We start from the raw sequence: 25,247 nt of genomic DNA on the forward strand, positions 1-25,247 counted from the left end.
TCGAGGGGCGTTTCGAGTCAAGGTCGATTTATGAAGCGCAAAACCGCCCTCGAGGAGCAGCTCGAGTCGAGTTTCGAGTCGAGGCTCGTTCAAGAATACGGCGGTGAGGGAAGTGAGAAAATAAACGGAAGACAATGATATTGATATGCTTTTATTGAAGCACTGACGGAGGGCATACACGTCTAGACAAATTCGTTTCGGTTGCAATGAATTATTATTTACAGCAGCACGCGCGCAATGAAAAAACAAAAATCTTTGTTCGCGTCATCACGAAAATTGGGAAGGGGGATGTCAGCACATAGCAGCACCATGGCCGTGATGAGAATCGTGAAAACATGTCCTCCTTCTGTGAGCAGTCTTCTCGTGCGAGCAACTCCCCAAGGTGGAGACCCACCTCAATATGTACACTTTGCGAGCAATTCCGACCGAAACTATCGCGCAACGAGATTTTCGCGTTCAATATTGCACCCGTTCGCTGTCGCTCGTGATTTGTTTCGCTGTTTTGGCGACGCGCTTGCACATGGAAGTAAGGCTTTTTACTTCGCTCGATATGTGACAAGCTGATACTATGCCTGCCGACTTCACGATACTATAGTCAACAACATGCAGCCCTGTTCACTTCAAATTACATACACATTAGGCGTCGCTCATCTTACAGTCCCCGCCCCACACAAATTACTGTTAACTTCTTTATACCGGGTATGTACGCGAGTGACATTCCCCCAGAAGACTCCAGCCGAAGATGAGCAAAACGTAATAACTTTCTGCTGGCACGTAATCGGCTAACGTGTGAGTACCCTGCGGCTCAGCCACAAGACAGTCCGTAGCAGACGACAGGGCACATGGTGTCGTCTGCTATGTGGGCAGCACGCCCGTCCGTCCCGTAATGTCTTTTTTTTTTTTTTTACTTTTCTTCCACTAGAATATTCCGCGGGAATGTCGTTCGTGTGAGCATAGGGTTAATTTCATTCGGTCCACACCCAACGTATAGAATTTTCTATGTCACTTCACACGAGCAAGCCTTCGCCAAAAATAAACTTCGCATTAACCGAGTCTCGCATTAGCGAAACCTCCGATTAACTCCCCGTCTCGTCTGCTACGCGGAGTCACAGCTGCGACCGAGAGAGTCCCTCCATTCGCTGTTGTCGACGATGAGGGTATTATGTTGGCCGTATTCCCTGCTGGTCGTGGTGGTGGGGACGTTGCCGTCACGGAAGGAGACCGCACCCCGGACGTCGCACTAGGACTGGTACTGGAGCACTGGAGCGGCGGCGGCGTGGGACCCGCCATTCACACGCAGGGCCGAGAAGCTACGATTGTACCAGTCGTCGTCTAGGCCAGAACCCGCGGACGTCTGCGGGTGGGCGAAGGGTTGCGGGGACGCACCGTATGGTGGGTACCTGGGAGGAATTGGACGTGTTATGGAGAAAATCGTTGTCTGTACTCTCACTAAAGGGGGGATTTGAAAATAAGAAAAGCAAAAGAACGCACACCCTATATGTATAAATAGGTTACGCATATTTCTGTTTTTATGTTTGAAAAAGAAGTTGTTTGTTTCGTTGTCAGTGTTGGCATACACAATGAGGTTTGTGCAGTGACGTCACGTTTGGTCACGTGACATGGGAAAAACAAACAGTAGGAGGGCATGCCGTTAGCTGTATCATGCTGCTGCCTCATTCGGTCCACAATATGGCGCCTCTGACTCATCGCCATGGCCGTGTTTTCCCATGTCAAACGGCTCAAAGGTTACGCGTGACGTCATATGCACGAGCCTCATTATGCAAGAAAAACAACAACAACAAAGAAACAAGCGCTAAGGTGAACTACAAGCACGTCGAGCGCCCGTCTGTCATAGTTCCGGTTTTGGTCCGGAATGCGCACACGGGCAGCGGAGGGGTCGGTGGGGAGTGGGCGACAGCGTGAATAAGCTGGGATACTGCAAATTATGCGGTAAATCCACTTAGGTAATTTTGTATTGCCGAAACTTGAATTACAAACATGTGTTGTGGAACATGACGCTTGCCAGCGTAGCAAATCATACGTGAGATAGGTTCGATAAACAAAATAGTTCGACATACATTGTTCAAGACACCGTACTGTTATACTTCAGTGACGGGAAGGGCCCTGAAACCGCAGGTTTTTCGGGTATCGCTTCTCGGCCTTTTGGCTAAGATCATATGTGTAGTTTCTGTTCTTATCAGCCTAATATCTGATACGGGTTCCATCGGAACCTGCGATATTAACGCTATTTTTGTAACGCGACAGTGTGTACGAGGCTAGCCTCGCCACTGTCACGGGTTGTCTTGGCATAGCACTGCAGCCAAGTACAGTCCACTAGAAATGAATCAAAAAGCAGAAATAAAGGTTTAAGAATGTACTGGTGATTCAGTTAACAAAAACGGAAACAGTCACAGATGGCGCTGCCCGTTTTGCAAGTTGTTGTCTATTTGTCGTCGCTGCTTTGAATATAAAACCTGTTAAATTAAAGTCCCATGTCGATCTTGCTCACTGACTTCTACACTATTAGTTCTATACTAATGACTCTAATACTAGTATATACTACGTGGGTTGCGCATACAGCGCCCTCTTCAAAGGAGAGGAGTTTCGTCCAATTGGTCAACATCCGAGCGACGTCACATCCTGTTCTACATATCGTCTGCTCTACTTTCGCGGCTGCTGGGCCTAGCTACGGGACGGGACCTTGGTATTGCAATTTTCAGCAACCGTACACTTGCGACGATGAATGGGATTGCATGTCTCAATTTGGTATTGCATTCAATAGTCATCTGCTGTAAAGAAGTTCTGATAGCTTGATAGGCTTTAACGACGTGACGTAGTCAAGTCTGCCAATCACGACGTGCTTTCAGCGGCCGTTGCCACACTCTTAAAAATGAACTTCACCACATAGCACGCTCCTAGCCAACCATCACCCCGAATGACAACGTTCTCGCCCCTGATTTGTTGAAAACGGGAGGAGGAGCCTATTTTGTGCCGTGCATAATGGACACAAAATAGGCTCCTCCTCCCGTTTTCAACAAATCAGGGGCGAGAACGTTGTCATTCGGGGTGATGGTTGGCTAGGAGCGTGCTATGTGGTGAAGTTCATTTTTAAGAGTGCACGGGGACGAGCAGCATGGGCAGCCACAGAAAGCCTAGTTTATATATGTCCACGTGCGAAGGAGTGAGAGGAGGCAAAAATGAGGCTTTCTGTGTCTAGAAGTGACGTTGGCGGTAGTGTATACAGAGTGACTTGAGCTCGGTATACCTTGCAGGCGCGTAGGCTGTAGGGTAAGCAGCCGCCCTGTGTGCCGCGGGTCCATACATGGCTGCCGCTGGTGAACGCATCATGCCATTGCAGGCCGCGGCCGGCAGCACCGAGGGCGCCGCCAGGGCCTTCTGAAGCTGCTTCTCTTGCTTGCGGTACTTGGCACGACGGTTCTGAAACCACACCTGAAAGCAACATATCATCAGGGTCGCCGGGCAGTAATAGTGTACGTCCAAACACTGGTAAAGTGGGCAGGGAGCATCTTTACAAGATGCACTGTCATTGGCTATTAGTAGTGCTACAAAACCGATCGCAGCAGTCGTTTGGTGACCAGAAATGGTGAGGGGAGTGGTAAAGGATTCGGTTTTTGTATCCATCGCTGCCCTACACTCTTAAAAATGAACTTCACCGCATAGCTCGCGCCTAGCCAACCATCATCTCCAATGATATCGTTATCTTCCCTGATTAGTTGAAAACGGCAGGCGTACGCCTTTTTTGTGACAATTATCAACAGCATAAGTGTCACAAAAAAAGGCGTATACGCCTCCCGTTTTCAACAAATCAGGGAAGATAACGATATCATTTGAGATGATGGTTGGCTAGGAGCGTGCTATGCGGTGAAGTTCATTTTTAAGAGTGTACATGTGGATGTGTAAGGGGAACACTTCAACAGATGGCATGCGTACACCGTTTTGTGACGTTCTGAAACAAAGTAATGAAAAGGCAAATAGGGTGTATTCACACGACGTCAAGCGAACACGTTTGACTGCCATGGTGGTGTGTTCACTCTTTCGGCGTAGCTGCCGAGATTATCAGCGTTTGCTAGAAAACGAAGCCTAGAATGGTGTTTCGAAATCCGGTCGCTTCAGTACCCTTGTTTTATAAAAAAACAAAACAAAAAGCTTCGTAATTGTTCTTATAACGTTTTCTTTTAAGAAAAATGGTTGCCGCATCGAAAGAAATCGCACAGTTTGTCATCTTTCAATGCTGCTCGCACGAAAGGTGACCATCAGTGGGAGGAGCGTAGGTGAGGTGACGTAGGTGAGTAAACTCTATAGGCCCTACTGTCGCCACAAATCGGGAGTCAAAATGGCGTCGCTCTGATTTTCAGTGCAGCCTTGGAACGTTGTACAAAGATGTGGCTGTCTTACATACACTCTTAAAAATGAACTTTACCGCATAGCATGCTCCTAGCCAACCATCGTCAAGAAAGATATCGTTATCTACCCTGATTTGTTGAAAACGGTAGGCATACGCCTTTTTTGTGACACTTATGCTGTTCATAATTGTCACAAAAAAGGCGTACGCCTCCCGTTTTCAACAAATCAGGGCAGATAACGATATCTTTCTTGACGATGGTTGGCTAGATGCGTGCTATGCGGTGAAGTTCATTTCTAAGAGTGTAGTATTCGTTACTATGCGAAGCAATACGATAGTATCCAAAGAGACCAGCAGGACAAACATTATCATCATCACGGAAGCAACATTCCACCTTATGCACGACAGCTATCTTCTGGCATACATAAGCAAACATCAAGTCGACAACATCGTCTTCACCGCAATTCCAGCCCTTCCCCAAACACACACACAAACACAAACAGATTATCCCAACAACAACAGAGTCCAGCAACAGAGTCACCGGTACACACCGCCCGACGGTTTTACGCATCAAACAGAGTCTGCTGCTCCCGCACACGAAGGCGGAGCTCCTTTAGGCTCCGCCTACAGCGCTAGCCCCGCCCTCTTCTTTCGTCACGCCCACTTCGCTCTCCTTTTTCTCCCCCTCCCGGCTTCTTTCTCTCCCGTTTCGGGAATTGAATTTGGGAGTCTGCCGGGGAAAGCTAATGGGAAAGTACAGGAGAGAAACGTCTTGGCGTGCTCTCTCTGTGTACTCGACGGTGCCGACTCCATTAAGGGCGGCCATCTTGGATGGAAGACTGGGTGGAGGATGGGGAGAAAGTGCCTCGCGGCACTCGCATCTCTTTCTCTGTCTGCGCGCCGCCGGTAGTAGTGCAGATGCATGACGCAGCAGCATCTAACGCAGTAGCAAACACTGTGGCAGCGGCGGCGGCTTTTCTCTGTATGACGTCGTCTTCTGTCTGTGGCTTTCTTTTACTGCGTAGTGGCTGGATAAAGTGTGGTTTTAGGGTAGTTTCTTTCAGCGTTGGTGGTTTTTAGCGCGCAAAATAAAAAAATAAAAAAGAGAGAGAAAAGACGAACCGTGATGTTAGAAAAGACTTGAGCATTTTAGCTCGAAAAATTTTTTACATTTTCCTTCTTTTTTAATTTTCTTGGTACGTATAGTAATGTGGTACGCATAGTAGGAATAGATGGCGAAGCGTACGCCTTTTTAGGACAATTCGCATAAGGGCGTACGTGTCACAAAATGGCGTACGTTTCCTGTGTTCAATAAGAACAGTCTCATTTGGCATGATTGTTCGTTTGGAGCGTGCTATTCTGTGAAGTTTTGAAGCAAATTTCTCGTGGTGCTCGTGGCAGCGTTCAGAGTGACAAAATATGGTGAACGTGCTCTGTGCAAATGCTTATCGAAGTATGTTTATCATAGTCTTTTGGTGACAAACGACACACAAATCAAATCTGTTCGCGTCTTGTCCTCATATACTCAAGGAAATATGCTATACCTATACAACCCTGCTATACCTACAACCTACCGCTTTTCCCTGACTTATTTCATGTACGCTGTCGTATTTGACAAACTCTGCAAATAGAAACTCGCTTTATCGATCACAAAGCGAACAAGTCAGACGTTCATGTTTGCAGTACTTTACAACGAATATAAGGCAAGCAAGCGTGACCTCATATGCGCAGAGCGTAGTTGGAAGCGACACTGGAAAGTCTTCGGAAAACCCAGGGAAAACCTCGGACAGCACAGCCGGTGACAGGAGTCTAACCCGTCACCTCCCAGTCTCGGCTTGGAAAGCGATCATCCTAACCACTATGACACGAGAGCTGGTAAATCAGGAATCAAATGTAGCCACAATTTTCGTATCAAACGTCAGAGTTATTCGGTCTGGAAAAGTAATTAAAAAAATACAACACATGACAACGGTTAGCATCGCGTTTTCGCCCCCATTTTCAGTGTTTCAGAGCACAGAAACAGCACACCTTCCGAAGCGCAAGTCGCGACAGTATATACTACGTCTAGGAGTAATAGCTTGGTGGTTTGTAGCATAGTATCCATTCCAAAGAATTCAATTTTCGCAGCGGATCGATTTTTTTTCTCTCTTTTTTTTTTTTTTCGTGTGGACGGCGCCGTTGTGGCAGGTAAACGAACTAAGTGAGGCACAGCTTTTTTCTTGGGAGCTTTCAAGCCTAACGTCATACACGAAGGCCTAGATAATAGCACACACAGTGTGCCGCTATTTACGTTTTTCTTTTTTTTCTTTTTTATAATCGTGTCTGCATTCGGTAATGTAGGGTCGATATCGTGAGGCTATATACGATCGTCTGCAAGGCGACGAAGCGGCGACGTATACTTTAGCAGACGACATTGAAATTTTATTGAAACGTTGCGCAGGTGGGACGCGGCAGTCAAAACCTGTGGCTGTGTCACACGTCCTCGTTCAGCGCGTCTTCCACCTTACTGTCTGCACGACCGTTAGCAGTTGTCTGGGCTTCCTAAAATGCACACCACTTCTCGGATAGCAATTAGCGAAGCTCGTACTAAACTCGTCCGTCATTCGTTCATTCCCTTCATCATTTCCGCTGCACACCCAAAGCAGGGCTAAAGAGAGCAGGTTATCATGATCGCACGCACACACACACAAAAAAAAAGCACGCTACCTGTAAAGCTACTTTTGCCTCGGCATCGGTACTAAGGCGACAGAGTAAACTTTACAGGAGAGACAGACGGGAGCAGGTTACACCTGTAAAGCGTACTTTGCCGCGTTACTACCTCTATTGCTGGGAAAGTAGCTTTACAGGGACCTCTCTTTTTTCTTTTTTTTTTTTGTGTGTGGTGTGTTCTGGGTGAGAACATCGGAATCTATCCAACATCAAAATGTATAGTTTCGCACGGTTGTTTCGTTTTGTACCAAACAATACATCTTGTAGAACTGCATATGCTCACGTATCTGAGATGGGGGGTCTCATCCTAAATAATGTATAGTATTACGTGCATACGTATCTTTATTGTACACGATTATCGTAGCTCCAATGGAAGATTACGAAACACAATCTCGCCCAGGTTGTCGTTTTGCTATTCAAGTGTCGCTTTTGCTTTTCTGTCAGCGGGTTTCTTTAGCGTCACGTGATTAAGGTATATACATATACATGACGTCTTACCTGCAGCTGACACGTCACTAAGTCACGTGGTGTGAAACGTCACTGAGTCACGTGGTGTCATCACCTCGACAAGAAAATGAAAACCTCTCTACTTGACACGGCAGGGACTTCTAAACACTATAAAAACAAAACTTCCCCATGCACATAAGACGTGTTCTCCCACAATATCTCTCCCGATTCGAGAAGGGACCAGCAGGGGTAACGCCCCTTGAGGACAATTAATGCGCGTGTATCCAAACTTTCACAAAAAGCTGTATGCTTCCCATCTTAAGGAAATCACCAAAGATAACTATGTATATCATGCTGCACGACGGCTATGCTGCGGAGTCCCGTTTTTAGGGTGTATATGGACTGTACGTCTAGGGAGATTTCACCTACGTCACATTGTGACGTGGCAGTGACGTGGCACGCTCCTAAGATCCTCGCACCGGTGGTCACTTTTCATGCTAGTGCCATTGAAAGATGACAAACTGCGCTATTTTTCAATGTGGCAACCATACACTCTTAGAAATGAACTTCACCACATAGCATGCTCCTAGCCAACCATCATCCCGAATGACAACGTTCTCGCCCCTGCTTTGTTGAAAATGGGAGGCGGAGACTATTCTGTGCCCTGCATAATGAGTTTTCGTGCATGATGAGTGCATAAAGTAGTTTTCGTAGAAGAAAATGTGAGAACGACAATGACGAAGTGTCTTCGGGATAAAAGAACGGTACGGAAGCGACCGGATTTCGAAACACCATTCAGGGCTTCGTTTTCGAGCAAACGCTAGAGAATCTCTGCAGCTGTGCCGAAGAAGTGACCACCACGATGGGGGCCAAACGCGTTCGTTTCACGTCATGTGAAAACACCCTATAGGAATTAGACTCGATTGAATTGTAAAATAATTGTTCAGTTGTTGCAGCCGTGTTCCTATATTCTTCTCTATCTTTGATGTCTTATGTGAAGCGCCTGAGACGCCGCTATGCGTATAGGCCTGAGGCTCTCTTCTTTAGCCATCGCCTGCGCAGCGGATTCAGAAGCTGCGTACATGGCATTAGACCCACAAGCGGCTCCACGTACCACTGGATTCATGTAGCAGTCACATGGTAATACGACTTCTTTTTTTTTTTTTTCTGCCACGTCAGATACAGAAATAGGTAAGATATTTTAACAATCGTTTCAGTATTCATTGCTCAATGCGTGAGCGGAATGTCTAGTATAGTGCATATGCAGGGCGTTTCACCTATACGGTGTGTGCTATTAAACGTAACTTCTGTAAAAAAAAAATTAAAAATCGACTTGTCCGAAAAAGATACGGTCGACGGTATTTATCTTCCGGGTACTTTTGCAACGACCTGCGTCGGTTTTAATTCACTTTTTTTTTTTTTTTTGCGGTAAGTTTAATTTTCAGAATTGAACCCGAAATTTTGCCAAGTGAAGGCAACGTATTGTTATACCAGAAATAGACACCCCATGTAGGGCGGTTCAACCCAGTCAAAGACACGTTTTCTGTTACATTGGCAATTAACAGCTGAAAAAAAAAAAGAACACGAAAATCGTCTTTCTGTGACGTGCAAAGTGGCAACCTGTGCCCTCATGAAGCGCTGTGAGAAGGAGCCTTGCTCTACCCCATCACCTCCCCTCTCAGTGTCACACTACAGCCGTTGCCGCTGATAATAGCCCAATTACTGAAGGCAAAGGGCACAGAAGCCGGACATCCAAAGGTCGCACTGTCGCACAAATGTCGCACTGTCACGCAAACACAAAGGAATTGCGGACAGAGACGGAAGAAAGACAGATAGAAGAGATTGGCGTATTTCCTATACACGGGCTGTCAATTTCTGGCAAAATAACGTTGACTTCACTTTGCAATATTTCGAGTTCAATTCTGAAAATTTAAATAAAAAAAAAGACAATAATAACTGATGTAAGTCGAACCGGACAAGCATTTTTTTTTTCTTTTTACAGGAATTAATAACACGTTATAGGTGAAACACCCTGCATAGTGAGTTCTTCTTCCCTTTCATTCCATTTTGTTTTTCCTCGTTATTTTCCCGCGTTTGACGGACGTTTTCCTGCGTCATTTCGCTCCGAATAAACACATATTGCCTTCAAACTCATGAAGGGGGGGGGGGATGGAAGTCACTCGTCACGCATATCATAGACAACATATTCACCGTCACATCATAGAGAATGATGGTATGGCCTATGATGTGACGTCATATTGAAATTGATGTTGCGTGATGGTCCATGATGCGATGCGATGTTGAATGATTATGCTTTGAAGTTGATAGCTTGCGACGTTGATGCGATGGGCTGTGACCTGCGCGTAAGTCCTTCGTGATGATGAATTTCTAGAAGTTTGCCGAAAACAATGCTCTATATAGGAGACACCCACAGACGCGTTTCGTTCACATCCGCAGATCTAACCGTTTGGTACCCGGTTGTCTCCTATACTGTTTCATTGGGTGAAGCTCGAATGCTGCACGGTGACATTTAAGGAACGACTGGATTCTAATGTTTCACCTGTGCGACTCTGATTTCTAATGTACGTAGAATGCTGAATGAATTCCACATCGCGCTTGTGGCGGAGTCACTTCTGCGCAAGACAATAGAGAAAGTTTGTTCACACACCGCTCAGAAACGGCGTAAAATGTCGTAAAAACAGAAGCACTGGCGTGTTCTCCTTGCTTTACCCTCGTCAATGACACATTTTGTAGAATTCCAGGACTATCCGTTGATTTGTATTGAGCCCGAATTCGCAAACATTTCAGTGTGCGACACTCTATCGAGATGGCAGCCCATGTTCGAGACGCGCCAAACTTTATTTTATTAAAAATCAACGGCTCAACCTTTTTTCCCCCTAAAAAATACGTCATTGACTAGAGAAAAGCCAAGAGAACACGCCAGTACCAATCTTAAGACGATAGTTTCGAGCGTTTACATGTCTTGTGCGAACGAAAATCGCCCATAGATTTCTGAAGAAGTGATTCCCCCTTAACCAGCGTAAAGAAAACCGTATACAAGAAACTGTCCGAATGCTCTATAGGGCCCTTGTCCAGTCCACTTCATCAGGGAAGGGGGCCTGAATGCTCCGGCAGATTTTCTGCCAGGGACATATTGTAGGAAGTACACGAGACGAATCCAGAGACGAATCCACAATTATCCGAATCCGAATCCGAATCCAAGGAAGTCTCTGTGAATCCACGAATATTGCGAATCTCGAAGGCTTTCGAATCTTTTCTTTAAAAAATAGTGTAAAAAACCCGAGGGGAAAAAACACTACTACTGAAAATTGTTTTCAAGCAGAATTTCATATATCTTTGTTTAACGAAAAACAAATTAAATATAATAGTTCACTTTCAGGAGAAAAACAATATAACTCTATTATATACTTCTTAAATGTAATTTATTTAACACGTTGTTAATCGACTACACGAAGTAAATAAACTCTCGAGTCTGAATTATTTCCTTAAAACTAAGGAACAATCAAAAGCAAAAGCGTGTTACTTTTAAACTTGCGATGTAAGAGTTCCTGCCTCGTCGCCTCTTTCAGTCCAGAGCAATGTAAACAAACAAACAAACAAGAAAACACCCGGCGGCCAATCAAGCTTCCGGCGGACACCGGGAGCGCCATGCAACAACAACAAAAAAAAAGTGGTTAGTGGATTTGAACGATTCGATTTGCCGTTTTGGGCACTAGGATTTGGAGTCCCGAATCTCGAACCCCAGCCTAGGATTCGAGGATTCGGTCGGCCTATAAGAGGAAGTATAGACGGCACACTTTTCCATAGTTTTCATCCCTCCACGACTCTCTGCAATACATGGGTGACGAACTTTACGTCTGCAATCGTCCAAATGTTAGTGTGTTCATGTAGTGTGTTCATGTGTTCATGTAGCACTTTATAGAAGCATGCAGATGTAGCTAAATTTAGGTTCTGCATCACACGTACATGCTGTAATCTATATATGCATAAACATGATACCGAGCTCGGCTACACTGTTAAAAATGAACTTCACCGCATAGCACGCTCTTAGCCAACCATCATCTCGAATGATATCGTTATCTGCAATGATTTGTTGAAAACGGGAGGCGTACGCTTCTTTTTGTGACAATTATGAACAGGTTAAGTATTACAAAAAGGCGTATGCCTCCCGTTTTCAATAAATCAGGGAAGATAACGATATCATTCGAGATGATGGTTGGCTAGGAGCGTGCTGTCCCTGAAGTTTATTTTTAAGAAAAAAAAAATGAAAGCTTTCAGTTTTGGTTCATGCGTGGCACAGTGGTTCACCATCATTTTTAAGAGTGTAGTATTTACACAGTTTGCCCCTCTAATACTTTACTCATACAAGTACACTCTAAGGACAGAGCTTCACCGCATAGCACGCTCTGCGCCAAACATTGTTGCGAATGATAAGTTGTCGCTTGTGATTCGAGGATGGGGGGAGGGGGGGGGCCGTACGCCTTTTTGTGGCAATTTGGATGTATGATAATGCCTGATGGCCTAATGATAACGAGGGCGTACGCCCTCGTCTCTCTTCGAATCAGAAGTGATATAACCCTATCGTTCGTGGCCATGGTTGGCGCAGAGCGTGCTATGCGGTGAAGTTCTGCTTCTAGAGTGTAAGGATCCATTTTGTGAACACGTGAAGAGACAATAGAGAGTTTTTCCGCATCGTGCACTCTTGCCTTTGCGTACGTGAGGGGTAATAGCGTTGGTGGAGCTGCGCAAAACATAAAGAGAGCTTCGCGCAGTGCACAGAATCAACAACGCTATATCCCTTACGTTACGCGAAGGCGGTACACTCTTAGAAATGAACTTCACCACATAGCACGCTCCTAGCCAACCATAATCTCGAATGGTATCGTTATCTGCCCTGATTTGCTGAAAACGGGAGGCGTACGCCTTTTTTGTGACACTTATGATAATTGTCACAAAAAAGGCGTACGCCTCCCGTTTTCAACAAATCAGGGCAGATAACGATATCATTCGAGATTATGGTTGGCTAGGAGCGTGCTATGTGGTGAAGTTCATTTTTAAGAGTGTAGCGTACAAACGCGCTAAAACTCACTAACGACAGTCAAGAAAAACCAGGAATCCAGCCTCTGTCATTGAGTGCGCAACGGAAGGACCACAGGTAAAAGTATGAAGATCACAGCGTTATCTAGATTATCGCGTTGAACTGTCCGCACGTTATTCAAGATGATTAGGAACATACCCCACTTCGTATCCGTAAATCCCTGTCACGTGAAAAAAACCCACGCGGATACCTCTACGTGGGCGTATCGCTACGCACAACGCACGCGTTTAACCGGGAGGTCTTTTCGACTTGGCTGCCGTCTCTGCACCAGTTCAAGCAGGGCAGCACATCCGTAATTGATATCTTTTTCAGCGCCCTGTGAACTTTCGTATTCGCTTTGTAAAATTGAGCCCCTATACACTCTTAGAAATGAGCTTCACCGCATAGCACGCTCCTAGCCAACCTCCAATGATATCGTTATCTGTCCTGATTTGCTGAAAACGGGAGGCGTACGCCTTCTTTGTGACAATTATGAACCGCATAAGTGTCACAAAAAAGGCGTACGCCTACCGTTTTGAACAAATCAGGGCACATAGCGATATCATTCGAGTTGATTGTTGGCTAGGAGCGTGCTATGCGGTGAAGTTCATTTTTAAGAGTGTACTTCTGGACGCGTTCGCTACCAGCCTTCACTTGCTCGCATAGGAGGTGCGGTCATAAGGGCATCTAGGAGGGGGGGGATTACGCATGTCCTGCCCCTCCCCTCAATTCCTGTCGATCTATAAGTTTCAATCGACTGTAGGTAGTGCAGTAGGATGCTGTCCAAGGCAGGACCCCCCCCCAGAAAAATCCTAGATCCGCCACTGGATGCTGCAAGAATGTAACTTCACACTCTTAGAAATGAACTTCACCGCATAGCACGCTCCTAGCCAACCACCATCTCGAATGATATATACTTATCTGCCCTGATTTGTTGAAAACGGGAGGCGTACGGCTTTTTCGTGACAATAAGGAACAGGTTAAGTGTCACAAAAAAGGTGTACGCCTCCTGTTTTCAACAAATCAGGGCAGCTAACGATATCATTCGAGATGATGGTTAGCTAAGAACGTGCTATGCAGTGAAGTTCATTTCTAAGAGTGTGTATACACCGAGCAAAGACGAACATCGTGTAAACGACGTCACCGTCTTTCCAAAATAGTTGCAACACTATACTTAAGTATTACTATGGAAAGTATTAAAGTACTATTAAATGAAAGGCGAGCACTTAAAAACGAAAACGTACAATGCGGGCACAAGGAACAGCACGGTAGCGAGGACGCACACTCTAAATACAGAACTTCACCGCGTAACACGCTGTGCTCCAACCATTGCCACGAATGATAGGGTTATCACTTCTGATTCGAGGAGTGAGGGGGGCGTACGCCTTTTTGTGGCAATTTTCATATAACCAAATTGCCACAAAAAGGCGTACGCCCCATTCTCTCTTCGAATCCGGAGCGATAACCCTATCATTCGTGGCAATGGTTGGAGCACAGCGTGCTATGCGGTGAAGTTCTGTTTTTAGAGTGCAGAGTGCGGTGCTGTACGGACGAGAAGGCCTCGCTACACTCGCTCGTTCGTCTAAGACGCGACCCCAGGGGAGTTGAAGCTGCACGATCACGCGGCACCACCGTTAAAAGGCGAGTGCGGACAACATTGATGGTATCCGCGTCCACATTGTATCCGCGCATTTAAGATCCGTTACCGCATCCGTACCCGAACGGATATTGAGTAATCCGGAGTTGTAGTTGTAGAAAACATCCACACGACCAAAATTGGAAATAATGAAAACTTTTTTATAAACTGAGAATTACTGCATCCATTATGAAACACAGCAGCGCACATGCTTTTTACACATGTAACGTAAACTAGACCTGTATATACTGACTTCTAACGACTTGTCTTCAAAGCGACCAAGTTGATTTACATCGTTATTGCAGAGAGGCGTTCAACTGTTCAGTAAAATGCAACTAACGGCGCAGCAATGTACAGGATGAGATGGCACGCATCGACACCACTTTGGACATCGTGAAACTTTCCAGAACCGCCATATCGAAGAGACTCGACTACTCGTAGATCAATATGGCGCATGGCTATACATAGTTCGATATATCGAAATCCTAGCACCCCTTGTTAAGCGAACACACGTTTAAGTGAACCTGGACAGCAATGGCCTCTTACCTGAATACGTGCCTCGTTGAGCTTCGTGATCCTCGCCAACTCTTCCCTGCAGTAAATGTCCGGATAGTGACTTTTGGCGAACGCAGCTTCGAGCTCTTGAAGCTGCTCTTGCGTGAACGTCGTCCTGTGTCGTCTGCGAGCGGGCGTCGCGGGACAGGAAGCCGCCCCGCTAGCCGTCGTCGTGTGCCCCACACCGGAAGTCGCGAGGGCGTGAAGACCCGACGACGACAACGACGTCCCAACGGCGCTCGAGGAGCCAGAGTGTAAGAGCGGGCTCGTGCCTGGTTCGACTTTCAACTTCTTGAAGGCACCCTCTGCGTCATACAGTGTCACGTGATGAGGCTTGCGTCGCAATCATTGGTTGTCGGGGATTATCACAGGAAAATCGTCGTGTAAAGGCATAGACACCGAGAGTGGTAGAAAAAGAATCCATTCAATCCGTCCAGCCATGCAGAAGCGCCTTTAGCGATTCGAACGAGAAAGGCCTAACGTTTCGCGTATAGAATGGTATAGAAAATCCAGCGGATCGGCAAGGAAATGTTAAGGGAAGTGCCTCAGCACGAGACCCGCCGAGATTTCGAACAGGAATTACTGTTCTTCTTCTAGAACTAACGTTCCTTTGTACGTTCCAGAAGTCATACGGGCACATAGAGACACCGCTTGAGAACAAGCAAGCTCTGCAAAGAGGGTGATATCCAAAGAAGGTTTAAATCCCTTCGCCATTCTAAGCTCAGTTTCCACTAGGTCCTTCCAAACCCTATTGTAGACTTTATCCTCAGCCGTTCAAGAAGAAGACTTCGGCCACATTTCTAAGCCTAACACGTAGAAGATACCATCACTTCACCACTCTCATAGAACTATAGAACCGAACCTTTCAGCCGCACACGTTTTTTTACACATCACCACCACGTGATTAACGATAGCCACTCGACGTGTGTCTCCATCACCACCACCTTCGCCGCACTATACTCGAAGACACCTCGAAGCGTCCGGTCCGGTCTTTCTGGCGCCTGGACATGGAGTGCTAACGCTTTCCCGTAACCGCTTTATATTCCCTCGTTCGTGAAAACCCAATCACCTCCTATAACAAGCCACCATTAGGCTTCGTAAAGAAAGAAAATTAAATTTGATTCATCGACTCAATTGGCCCTAATGGCATTACCTCCACCCTTTATCAATAATCGCATCGATCCAAACATGGCGCCCGCCCGGCTGTCTCACCTGCAACATGCTGCGACGCGGCGTACAAGGCGAAGTCGTCGGGTCCACCTTTCCGCTTTTCGGAGGTCGACGTCGACGTCAAGACGTCCTGACTCGAGGTCGTCAGCAACGGCAGGCGAGTCGGGGGGTCATTCTCCGCCGACCCGCTGCCCCAAAGTTGGAACCGTCCGTCCAGTGTTCCGGGCGTCACGACCAGGGATAACGACTAGTGACTAACGAAGTTAGCGCTCCAACGCCAAATGGATCTCGACGCAGCTTATAAGGCAAGACTGGAAGCTTCAGCGAGCACCGGGTTCGAGCTCCGCCCAGGAACGCCTACGGAGTCGCTGATTGGTGGAACCAACCGTGTGGCAAGGAAATCGATATCTTGCCCATTTTGCAGGGGTCAGTCGCCCCCTTGGGGCTCTGATGATGGCGCTCTGGAGGAGTGAGGGGAGGCGAGGAGGGGGGGGAGAGCGCAGTCCCCCTTCCAACGTAAATTTCCGCGTAGTAATTTGGGGGGTGTAGATTGAATTTACGACGAAGGCGTACGATGGGTCCGGGGCCGTAGAGTAGCCAGCACACGACGGTGTTGAAGGTATGACGGTAGGATCTCTTCTCTTCCAAGAAGGTCTTCGCAAGGGTCGCCGTTGAGGTCTTCTTTGATTGGGAGGTAAGTGTGGGAGGGCTGTCCTCGGCGGCGTTCTTTGTTTACTTTGCGGTACCTTCTGGTGATGGTCGTGTTTAGCGAAAGATAGTAGACTGTTAATGATAGTTGTGTTTTTTGTTTTTGTTTTGAATAGCTGCTTGGGTGCGATCTTTCTTGGAACAGCAGTGTATCTAGTTTCGTTTCTTTTTTTCTTAAACACTTTCGCATAGTTTGAGTACGAGCGGAACAGATATGTCCCTTCAAGAAGTCGTCAGCAATCAATGTGACAGATCACACATACTGCACATCTCATCCTATATCAACCTATATCCGATATCATCCTATATCAACTATTTTCCAAAGAAGCGCGTCAGGTCCCTGTAAAGCGCGCTTCACACGACTAACTTGTGCTACGCGGCAGAGACCACGTCACAGGCACATTCTTCTGAGAGCGTAGCTTTGTGGTTTATGTTCAGATTGTTCTTTTTTTTTTTTTTTACGCAACTCTTTAAGGCAGGACAAGTTCAATGCATTCAGCTAATTCTGCCTAACACGAAAAGCTAGTTTGTAACGGGTTATACTGCGTTTTCGGGTTGAAAGCGCTCAGTTCACGAATGGAGCGTGCCAAGAAGGCTGGTTGTGAGCCGTTATTCTCCACTATCACCAGATGTCGCTTCTGAAAGAAATTCTCGATAAAATTTTCGTACCAATGACAAATAAATTTACGTCAAATAATACACGATATAGTAGAATACATTTATGTAAATTTAAAATGTACGATTTTTCCCTCGGTTTCATTGAACAGAATAAGAAACAACGTTTCTCATACAACATCTTGATTTGTGGCAGACGACACTTGTAGCAGACGACAAGAAGATGTTGTCCACTATTGGAGGACACGTTCTCGTCTGCTCAGACTCAAAGCAACAAACTTCGCCGCATAACACGTTCACGGCCTATTTGAGTTCTTTTTTTTTTCTCTCTCTCTCTCTTTTTTTTTTCGATTTCAACTTGATCTCTCTGATAGTAAGAAGTAGGTCTCGTCCCCTCGACAGTGCAGAAGACAAAGTGATGTAACTCTAACGCAGTGATTTGTCTCACGTGCGCCATGTAGTGAAGCGCAGTGTAGTGTTCCATCAAGCATCACCACCGCCTCTTTTTGGCAGCACACAGCAATCTGGCCTCGGAGGATTATGAAGCGCATCGTCCTAATTATACGCAATGTGTTTATTATGCAAAACACGTAATGCTACGCCTGAAAACTGCGGCTTATTTGCGAAACAAGGCTCGCTAGGGGCAGAACTGCGGCTTATACGCCGGTGCATTTTATCTGGTGGACCTCCCTATCGCGACGATCTGAGTTGTCCCCTGTACCGCGGGGAGTTTCCACTTATCGCAGCCACTTAAAATATCAAAGCACCCACTGGCGATCAAATGATAGGAGGGCGGGTGCATGGGGTTAGCATGGGGGTTATTTGTTGATTAATATCGTGCCGAGCGGCTTGGCACCTTATATTCAATAAAGCTCTATTCAAGAAAACCTGCTGATAAGACGAGGTGTCTTTATGGTCTCGGAAGTAACTAATGGGGTGTAGAGTGGAGAGGATCTCTCACCTTCAATCACCAATATAAGAGCAATGTAAACAGTCTACGTAAGAAATAGAGTACAGCGAACATAGCTGGTAGCACACGAAACGAGATTTTGTTCAAGAGTACAAGAAATCCTGTTCTGAATTCCGCTTCCGCGTCCTTCACTGGAATATCGCCAGATGGCGCAGTGAAAGCCAACTGTGACGTCAACAAGACATCCTCTAGGAAACCCTGTACTAGCTTAGTCCTGGTACATAAATTGTGTCCACCCAGGTAGATGCAGATAACTACTACGCTGTAGCTTCGTTTGCTTCCCTGCGAACTCCCTATTAGAAGCTGCAGGATGGGCCTGTGGTGAAATTTCGCTACGAGATCTCAGTTATGCATTGTATTGGCATCGGTGTGGTAGACCAGTCATAATGATTCTATTGTGTATTGGCACTAAAACTGAAAGCCCCTTTCGCGAGAGGACCTTTACCAGGAGTGGAGTGATTACATCACGTGCGTATTGTTATCAAGAACGGGGACATTCATATCGAGGCACCACCTTCCTATTGAAGCCTGGAGGGTAGACCAGAGCGCAGTGTCTGACCACCGAGAAGGTCCCTTTACACGTATTTCAAACCTAGCCTATATAGGAGAGCAACACGAACATTGCGATGTGTTGCACTGGCATCAAAGCTGAAGCCTGACCATGGTTCCTTATAACGTCCCAAACAGACCTCACGAACACAAGCTGCATATCAGCTCTCGTCCAGTAATTACGCCTTATCGGAGATTGATACACGCGCTAGTTTTCTGCGTGCTAGGGAAATGTCACTGGGGAATCAGCTAGCGGTCATCGTCATGTATGACCAATGACATTCCATCAACATCTGCAGCGGCGCCTTCTAAAAACACCACAGCCGGACAACTCACAAGGCGCAAGAACTCACAACGGACACCTATCGTGCAACGTATATGTGAAAACGCTGTAAGCGTTCATGGAATGGAAGGATGGCATGAGACAGCTCCAGCTGGAGACTTGCGGCGCCGGGAACCCAGACATGCAGCCTGCAGTGATACCCCGCCAGGCGAACTTCGCTGGCACCGCTGTGACTGCGGGACCCAAACAGCACTTCCTTGATGGTGGTCTAGAAATCACGGACAAGTGGCAAGTCATGGCAGTCATGGCAAGTGGACACGTAAGCGCCGCACTGTGCCTATATACACATGGAGCAAAATGACCACGAGGTATCTATACAGCTTGGCCGAGGCACGGGACTTCCATAGACACCTAGCGCAGCATACCCCAGAAAGTACTGAACTAACGCACGCAGGCTGGGTGATCGGAAGCACGCAGGGCTTCAAAGAGAACGCGCGACTGTAGAGGAAGGCACTTTTCTGGAACGGCTTGCTAGCTCACATCGATCAGTAGGGATGCTATAGAGATGCAAAATTTCCCGGAAAATTCGAATTTTTTTTTTAAATTGGAAAACAACGAAGATTTCACTCTTGCGCGAGTTAGATTAATTAGCGAATAAAACGGAACAGATCATATCAATTATAAATGTTTTATTTGTTTAGCACACAAAATGTAGAAAGTTTAGCGCAAGGCATGACAGGAATTAGCAAACACGTGAAGCAGCTATGTGGAGATGCAAAACGTCCTGTAATTTTGACTTACTGAAATGGAAGAATGGCTTTCTCGGATTTCCTCTCCGAGCGCCGAGCACTCCTGGCATGGGTGTAGCACACTCTCAAATAAAACACGCCAAAGAAGTGCTTAGTCAGGAAGAAGTCACTTATAGTCAAGAAAAAGTGCACGCTTAGTCAGGATTTTATAACCGCATGCCAATATAGTGGCCTCGTTTTCTGAACGGATCCTTACACAAGCAGACAAGAACTCCATTCCACGTGCCAGAGCATACCATTCCATACCTATGGAGGTGGCCCCTTTTTACGTATTCCATCTCTAACCTACATACTGGAGAACAAGTCCACCCCAACAGAGATTGCTGTGCGTACCCGCCAGACCATGCGACCAATCCAGAACCCAGGAAGAGTCGCTTAGGAGGCTATAGTACGGTCCTAGCTCTGCGACTAGAACATGGTCCCCCCACTCGCCTTGAGCATAATGAAAAATACGTGCGGAAAGCAACCACCGGTGATAGCACTCTATATAGGATTCCATACATGCTCTGCTCACGTCCCAGGTGCGCACAAACACCAGTACGGATGGCCAGAAGGAACACGCCTGAAGGAACGTTAAGCGACATCGGGTAAGCCGCAGTTGAAAGTGAATTTCCGTAACCAGCAAAGCCAACTGCTTCTGCTCGATCCGTACGACAGACAAAGGGTCCAAAAACCTCACTGTGGCCCAGTCAATGAAAGGCAGGACATAGAGTGCCTGTGTCCGGCTCTAACGGTGTACTGGGGTGTGAAATCGCAAAAAGGCATTCTCCGTGGTCTCAGATGCCCCACATGCTGGACAGTGGTCAAGGCGGCAAATGTTCAAGCGCGACCACGCGGGAAGCACACAGCCAGCCAGCGTTGCTGGAGACTTAGCGTATGGAACATCTAACCAACCGGAATCCAGCATCACTTAGAGGGCCCCTGGGAAAGGACTGGACCCGTGCCACGTTTAGTGACCTAAGTGCCGCCCATAAAAGTATCTTATATTTCCCAACGAGATGTCAGCTTCAGGGAATGTACTGCATACACGCGGTGATCTGCGATTATACATTGCCTACAAAACGATTGCTAGCTTTGACCCTCTGGCGTCATGATCTTGATGTTGAAATTGACCAATAAGAGCTGGCGTGAAGGTATCTTGCCCAAATCGTGGACGACGTCGTAGATCATTCCAGTCCTGAATCGATGGAAGTCTCCGCGAGGGCTGGGCTCCTTTCGCCCGGTCAGCCTGACGAGCTGTCTGTGCAAGGTATAATGGAGCGTTTAATTCGCAACAAAGTCGAATGGTAGTTGGAGTCGCACAGGCACTCCATGGCTGGTTTCCGGAAGTCCTGCTGCGCAATGGACTGCATACTCGACTTGACTACAAGCGTTGAAGAGGAGATAAATCTGGAAGTAAATGGATGTACAGATGTGTCCTGAGCCCACCGGTTTCTTTGCGTCATTTGAGATCGCTCGCTCTGGTGAAACATCAAGTCCTAAGCCTCAAGAGCATCATTGCATCATCATCAAGAGCGTCAATTGCATGTCCGCAAGACATGCAATTCCCCCCCTCCCCCCATATTCCACCTATCCCAGTTCTTCATAACCTTGCGGCGTTGTCGGAAAGGATGCTAGAAAGTCCGTTGGCTAAGAGCATCAAGATCTGCCTTGGTGTCCCCAGAGCGTCCAATGCAGCTGTTGCAGGTGAGTCCAAACAGCCCAGACTGCTTTTCGTCGGCACCCGCTGTCAAGGGCTATCTCGACACGAGGCTCTTCGAGGATTCATCGAGCCGTCATGCCGACCCGTGCTTACGTCCTCTGCCATAATTGCCTTAGCGCTACAACCTTCTCCGGACATTGGTACTGCATCGACTTTCGAGAGTTCAAGTGTTGTACTTGCACATAACTTCATTTTCGTATCTCACGTCTCATGTTTCGCGTGTAATGGGGTAGTGTACTGCTCTCCAGCGGTGAATCACCCCAGGCCATAGTCATGATCTATTTGTTGTTGTTGTTGTCCATGGGGGGGGCAAGGCCTTTCTTGCCTCCCCTCTCGGTATGCCCATGATCCCAGTGTATACGGCACCGGGAGTTCTCCGCCGTGGTGCAATTTTTCCGGTGACATTGGTGCGGACACAAACATTTGAAACTTTGGGGGTGGGTTCTGCTGTTGAGCTATTGGTCTGTATTACCTCATTTCCGTGTTTGTAATCGTTTCTGTCCGGTCAAATCATCACCACCATCACCATCATCGCCGTTCCAACAGTTTTTCACCAATGTAACTGGCGCAAGTGATGCGCAGTTGCTGGCCCCACACACTGGTGGAGCCGAAATCTCCATTTTATTTTTCCTAACAAATCAATAACGCGATTATACAATTCAAGAGGCACGGCTGCAGTACCCCTGCTCCGCGGCCCGGGGCTCTGGAGAGCCAGAAGAAACCAAACGGAGCGCCCTAAAAATAGTTTGGCACACGTGGGATCGATGTTCCGGTGAAAGCGATGCTGCAAAGCTTGTTCGGAGCTGTAGTGTTCGTCAGAGGGCAAGCACACCATGCCCGACAGCGTGACATAATCTGCGCCCTCGACATCGAAACAACGCATATATACAACAGATATACAAGTCACATGCGACTCAGGTACCATCAAGCATGCAACCGGGCTCGAACAGAGACAGACGAGTCAACAGATGCTCCAAATTGGAGGGGGGGGGGGGGTGATATATTTATTAGAACAAAAATAAAAAGGAAGAAAGGAAGAGTCAGCCAAACAGGACGTCGGCTTGCTATTACGCAAAGAAAAAAGAAAAAGAAACAAAACAAGAATAAATTAAATAAAACGAGAAGAAAATAATTAGGAAAATGATAAACTAACAAACGGTGAAACAAGGTTGAGATAGATTAAGGACAAAGATGACCCTAAAAAAAAAAAAAAAAAAGATGACGTTAATGCGTTGAGGGTGAAAGTCAACATGTTACCGCTGTGCTATATCGAGAGCAGCACCTAAATACACGAATCCAGTTGTCTTATTGGGCTACACCCCTAGATCACACCTATAATCACACAAGGTCACACCAATCATTTTTCGTTACGGGCACTGAAAGCCAACCACAGGGGCCAACGGACCACGCGCAATACCGTTATCATACCGGTCACAGAACGTTTTCCAGACGTGGCCTGGTGACGTGGTGATTTTATCATTCGCCGGTGTGTGGGGTAGCTTCCATTTCACTAGCAGCGCTCAGAGTAGGAAAGCACGCCACACAGAGCGCTACTTTCAACACTTTGATGCATACACATTCAAACCACGGTTTTTGTGTACGCAGTAGGTAATCACTGCCCCTTCCTGTCAAAATGACGTAAGGGTAGCTTCAATGTCACGAAGATTTAAGCTTCCAGCTCGAAGTTCTGCTGGAGTCGCACAGCGTCAGCGTGTTTTCAGAGTAAAAGAAAATTGAACTAAGAGATCTGGGCAGTTGTCACCAAATGCCGTGCTGTGTACTTACCACGTTGAATGGTGCGTGGCTGTGATGAAATTATAAACTCATAATGTGAAAAGACTTTCATTAAAGTCACGGTTTCGTTTCAAACTAGAAGGAAGCGACTACATGCGTATACAGGGTGTCCCAGAAAACGTGTCATTGAATTATAATAAAAAAACTACGCCACCTGGAATCATGCGGTCACGAGCATTTGTTCTTATTAGGTTTTTGCCACCTCCTAATATGAATGTCATGTACTCCAAGTTTAATTATGTAAATATTTGCGAACTGAACTCAGAAATTTGCCAAGTAAAGGTAACTTTTTTACCCCACCAATATGAAGAGCGTGCCGAATTCACTCAAATTCATGATAATTCACAGTGATATTCACGAGCTATCCCATCGGAAAAAATAGCCGAATATCATGCTTTTCGGAGCATCGGACCATAGCGCGCGATGACTTTTTGAGCGCAATCGCTCTCAGTGCGACGAAAGGAGGTTCCGAAGCCAGCCCACAGAGTGATAGTAGAAAAAGTAACAGTTCCTAAAATTGGGAGAGGGAAAGCATTATCCCAGCGAAAGTCGGACGTGATAAGCCGTGCCGGTGTTATCTCTTTCTGCGACACCGGGGTGGGCTGGGTTTCTAACCTCCTTTCGTCGGACTGACAAAGATTGCGCTGAAAAATTCATCGTGCGCTATTCTGTGGCACCTCCGTAGAGCATGATGTTCGGCTATTTTTTCCGATGGGATAGCGCCTGAATATCCCTGTCAGTTATCATTAATTTCACTAAATTAGACACGCTCTTCACATTGGTGGAGTAAAAAAGTGACCTTTACTAGGCAAATCTCCGACTTAAGGTCGCAAAAATTTACATAATTAAACTTACGTTATACGACATTCACATGAGGAGGTGGCAAAAACCCAGTAAGAACAAATGCCATTGACCGCATGACTCTATGTGGTGTAGTTTTTTTTATTATAATTCAATGACACGTTTTCTGGGACACCCTGTATGATCCCCAGGATGTAGAAGATTGCTGCGTAAAATTCGGCCTGTACATATCGTTGTATGAATACCATATCTGAAATTTTGCTTGTTATCTTCGTTATCTGAAACGTCAAATTGACCGCGTTGTAACGGAGCATTTCGCGCGGCAAAACATCACGATTTCAAAGCGCGCGCCGAACAAAACCGAAACATGCACGAAGTGTCACGAAATCTACACTTCGCCACAAGAAACGTGCGTGCGAAGTATTTGTTAAAGTTACTTGCTTGTCTGAGCGACAGACGTTCCCGCAGGCGAACTGGTCTTGGTCGTCGTTTCTACCAGAGTTTATAAAACTCTTGTTTTGCTCCAATTAAGCGAAACTAAAATTTCAGACTGGATTTTCGAAGTCCCAGCGTGGGTAACGTTACCTCTCAACTTGAAAGCCAACACACGTGTCACCCGCTTTCCCTATCAACAACCCAAGCAGCACAACATTTTGGCCCAATATTGTTCCACTATTGGCAATTCCGGCACAATATTGGACCAATATTGAACAAATATTGGCCCTGTATTGCCAATATTGGACCAATATTGGCCAAGATGTTGTGCTGCTTGGAAAGGCTTCCGTAATCTCCGGTTCCATTTGTTTCCTATGTCGTCCTCTAACCTTGGTGCTTTCATATATATCCCATCACACCCACAATACCTAGAATGTAAGGACATATTTGCTCGTCTGCTTTATTTGTTATTTTTATGCTCCCATTAAACGCGTGTTTAGGCATATCGACCCGTTTGTCCAATATAGGATCTGCCACGACCTAACGGAATTTCGTAAACCACGTGGTTTACGAAATTCTGTTAGGTTTACACGGTTTTTCTTC

At 46.5% G+C, this 25,247-nt stretch overlaps 1 protein-coding gene and 1 non-coding gene across 2 annotated transcripts; one reads left to right on the top strand and one right to left on the bottom strand.

Annotated features, from left to right (window-relative positions):
- Positions 1–455: 455 nt before the first annotated feature.
- LOC135398704 (homeobox protein unc-42-like) lies at positions 456–15,039 on the bottom strand (the record flags this gene model as incomplete). Its single annotated transcript, XM_064630088.1, has 3 exons — positions 456–1,400; positions 3,266–3,450; positions 14,800–15,039. Coding segments are annotated over 3 exons (585 nt in total), but the record flags the coding sequence as incomplete, so codon positions are not given.
- Positions 2,148–2,340, top strand: LOC135399349 (U2 spliceosomal RNA). Its single transcript, XR_010424243.1, has one exon. It is a non-coding gene; the product is annotated as a U2 spliceosomal RNA (small nuclear RNA).
- Positions 15,040–25,247: the final 10,208 nt, after the last annotated feature.

The sequence above is a fragment of the Ornithodoros turicata genome, chromosome 6, assembly GCF_037126465.1.
Source record: "Ornithodoros turicata isolate Travis chromosome 6, ASM3712646v1, whole genome shotgun sequence".
In the NCBI taxonomy this organism is placed as follows: Eukaryota; Metazoa; Arthropoda; class Arachnida; order Ixodida; family Argasidae; genus Ornithodoros; species Ornithodoros turicata.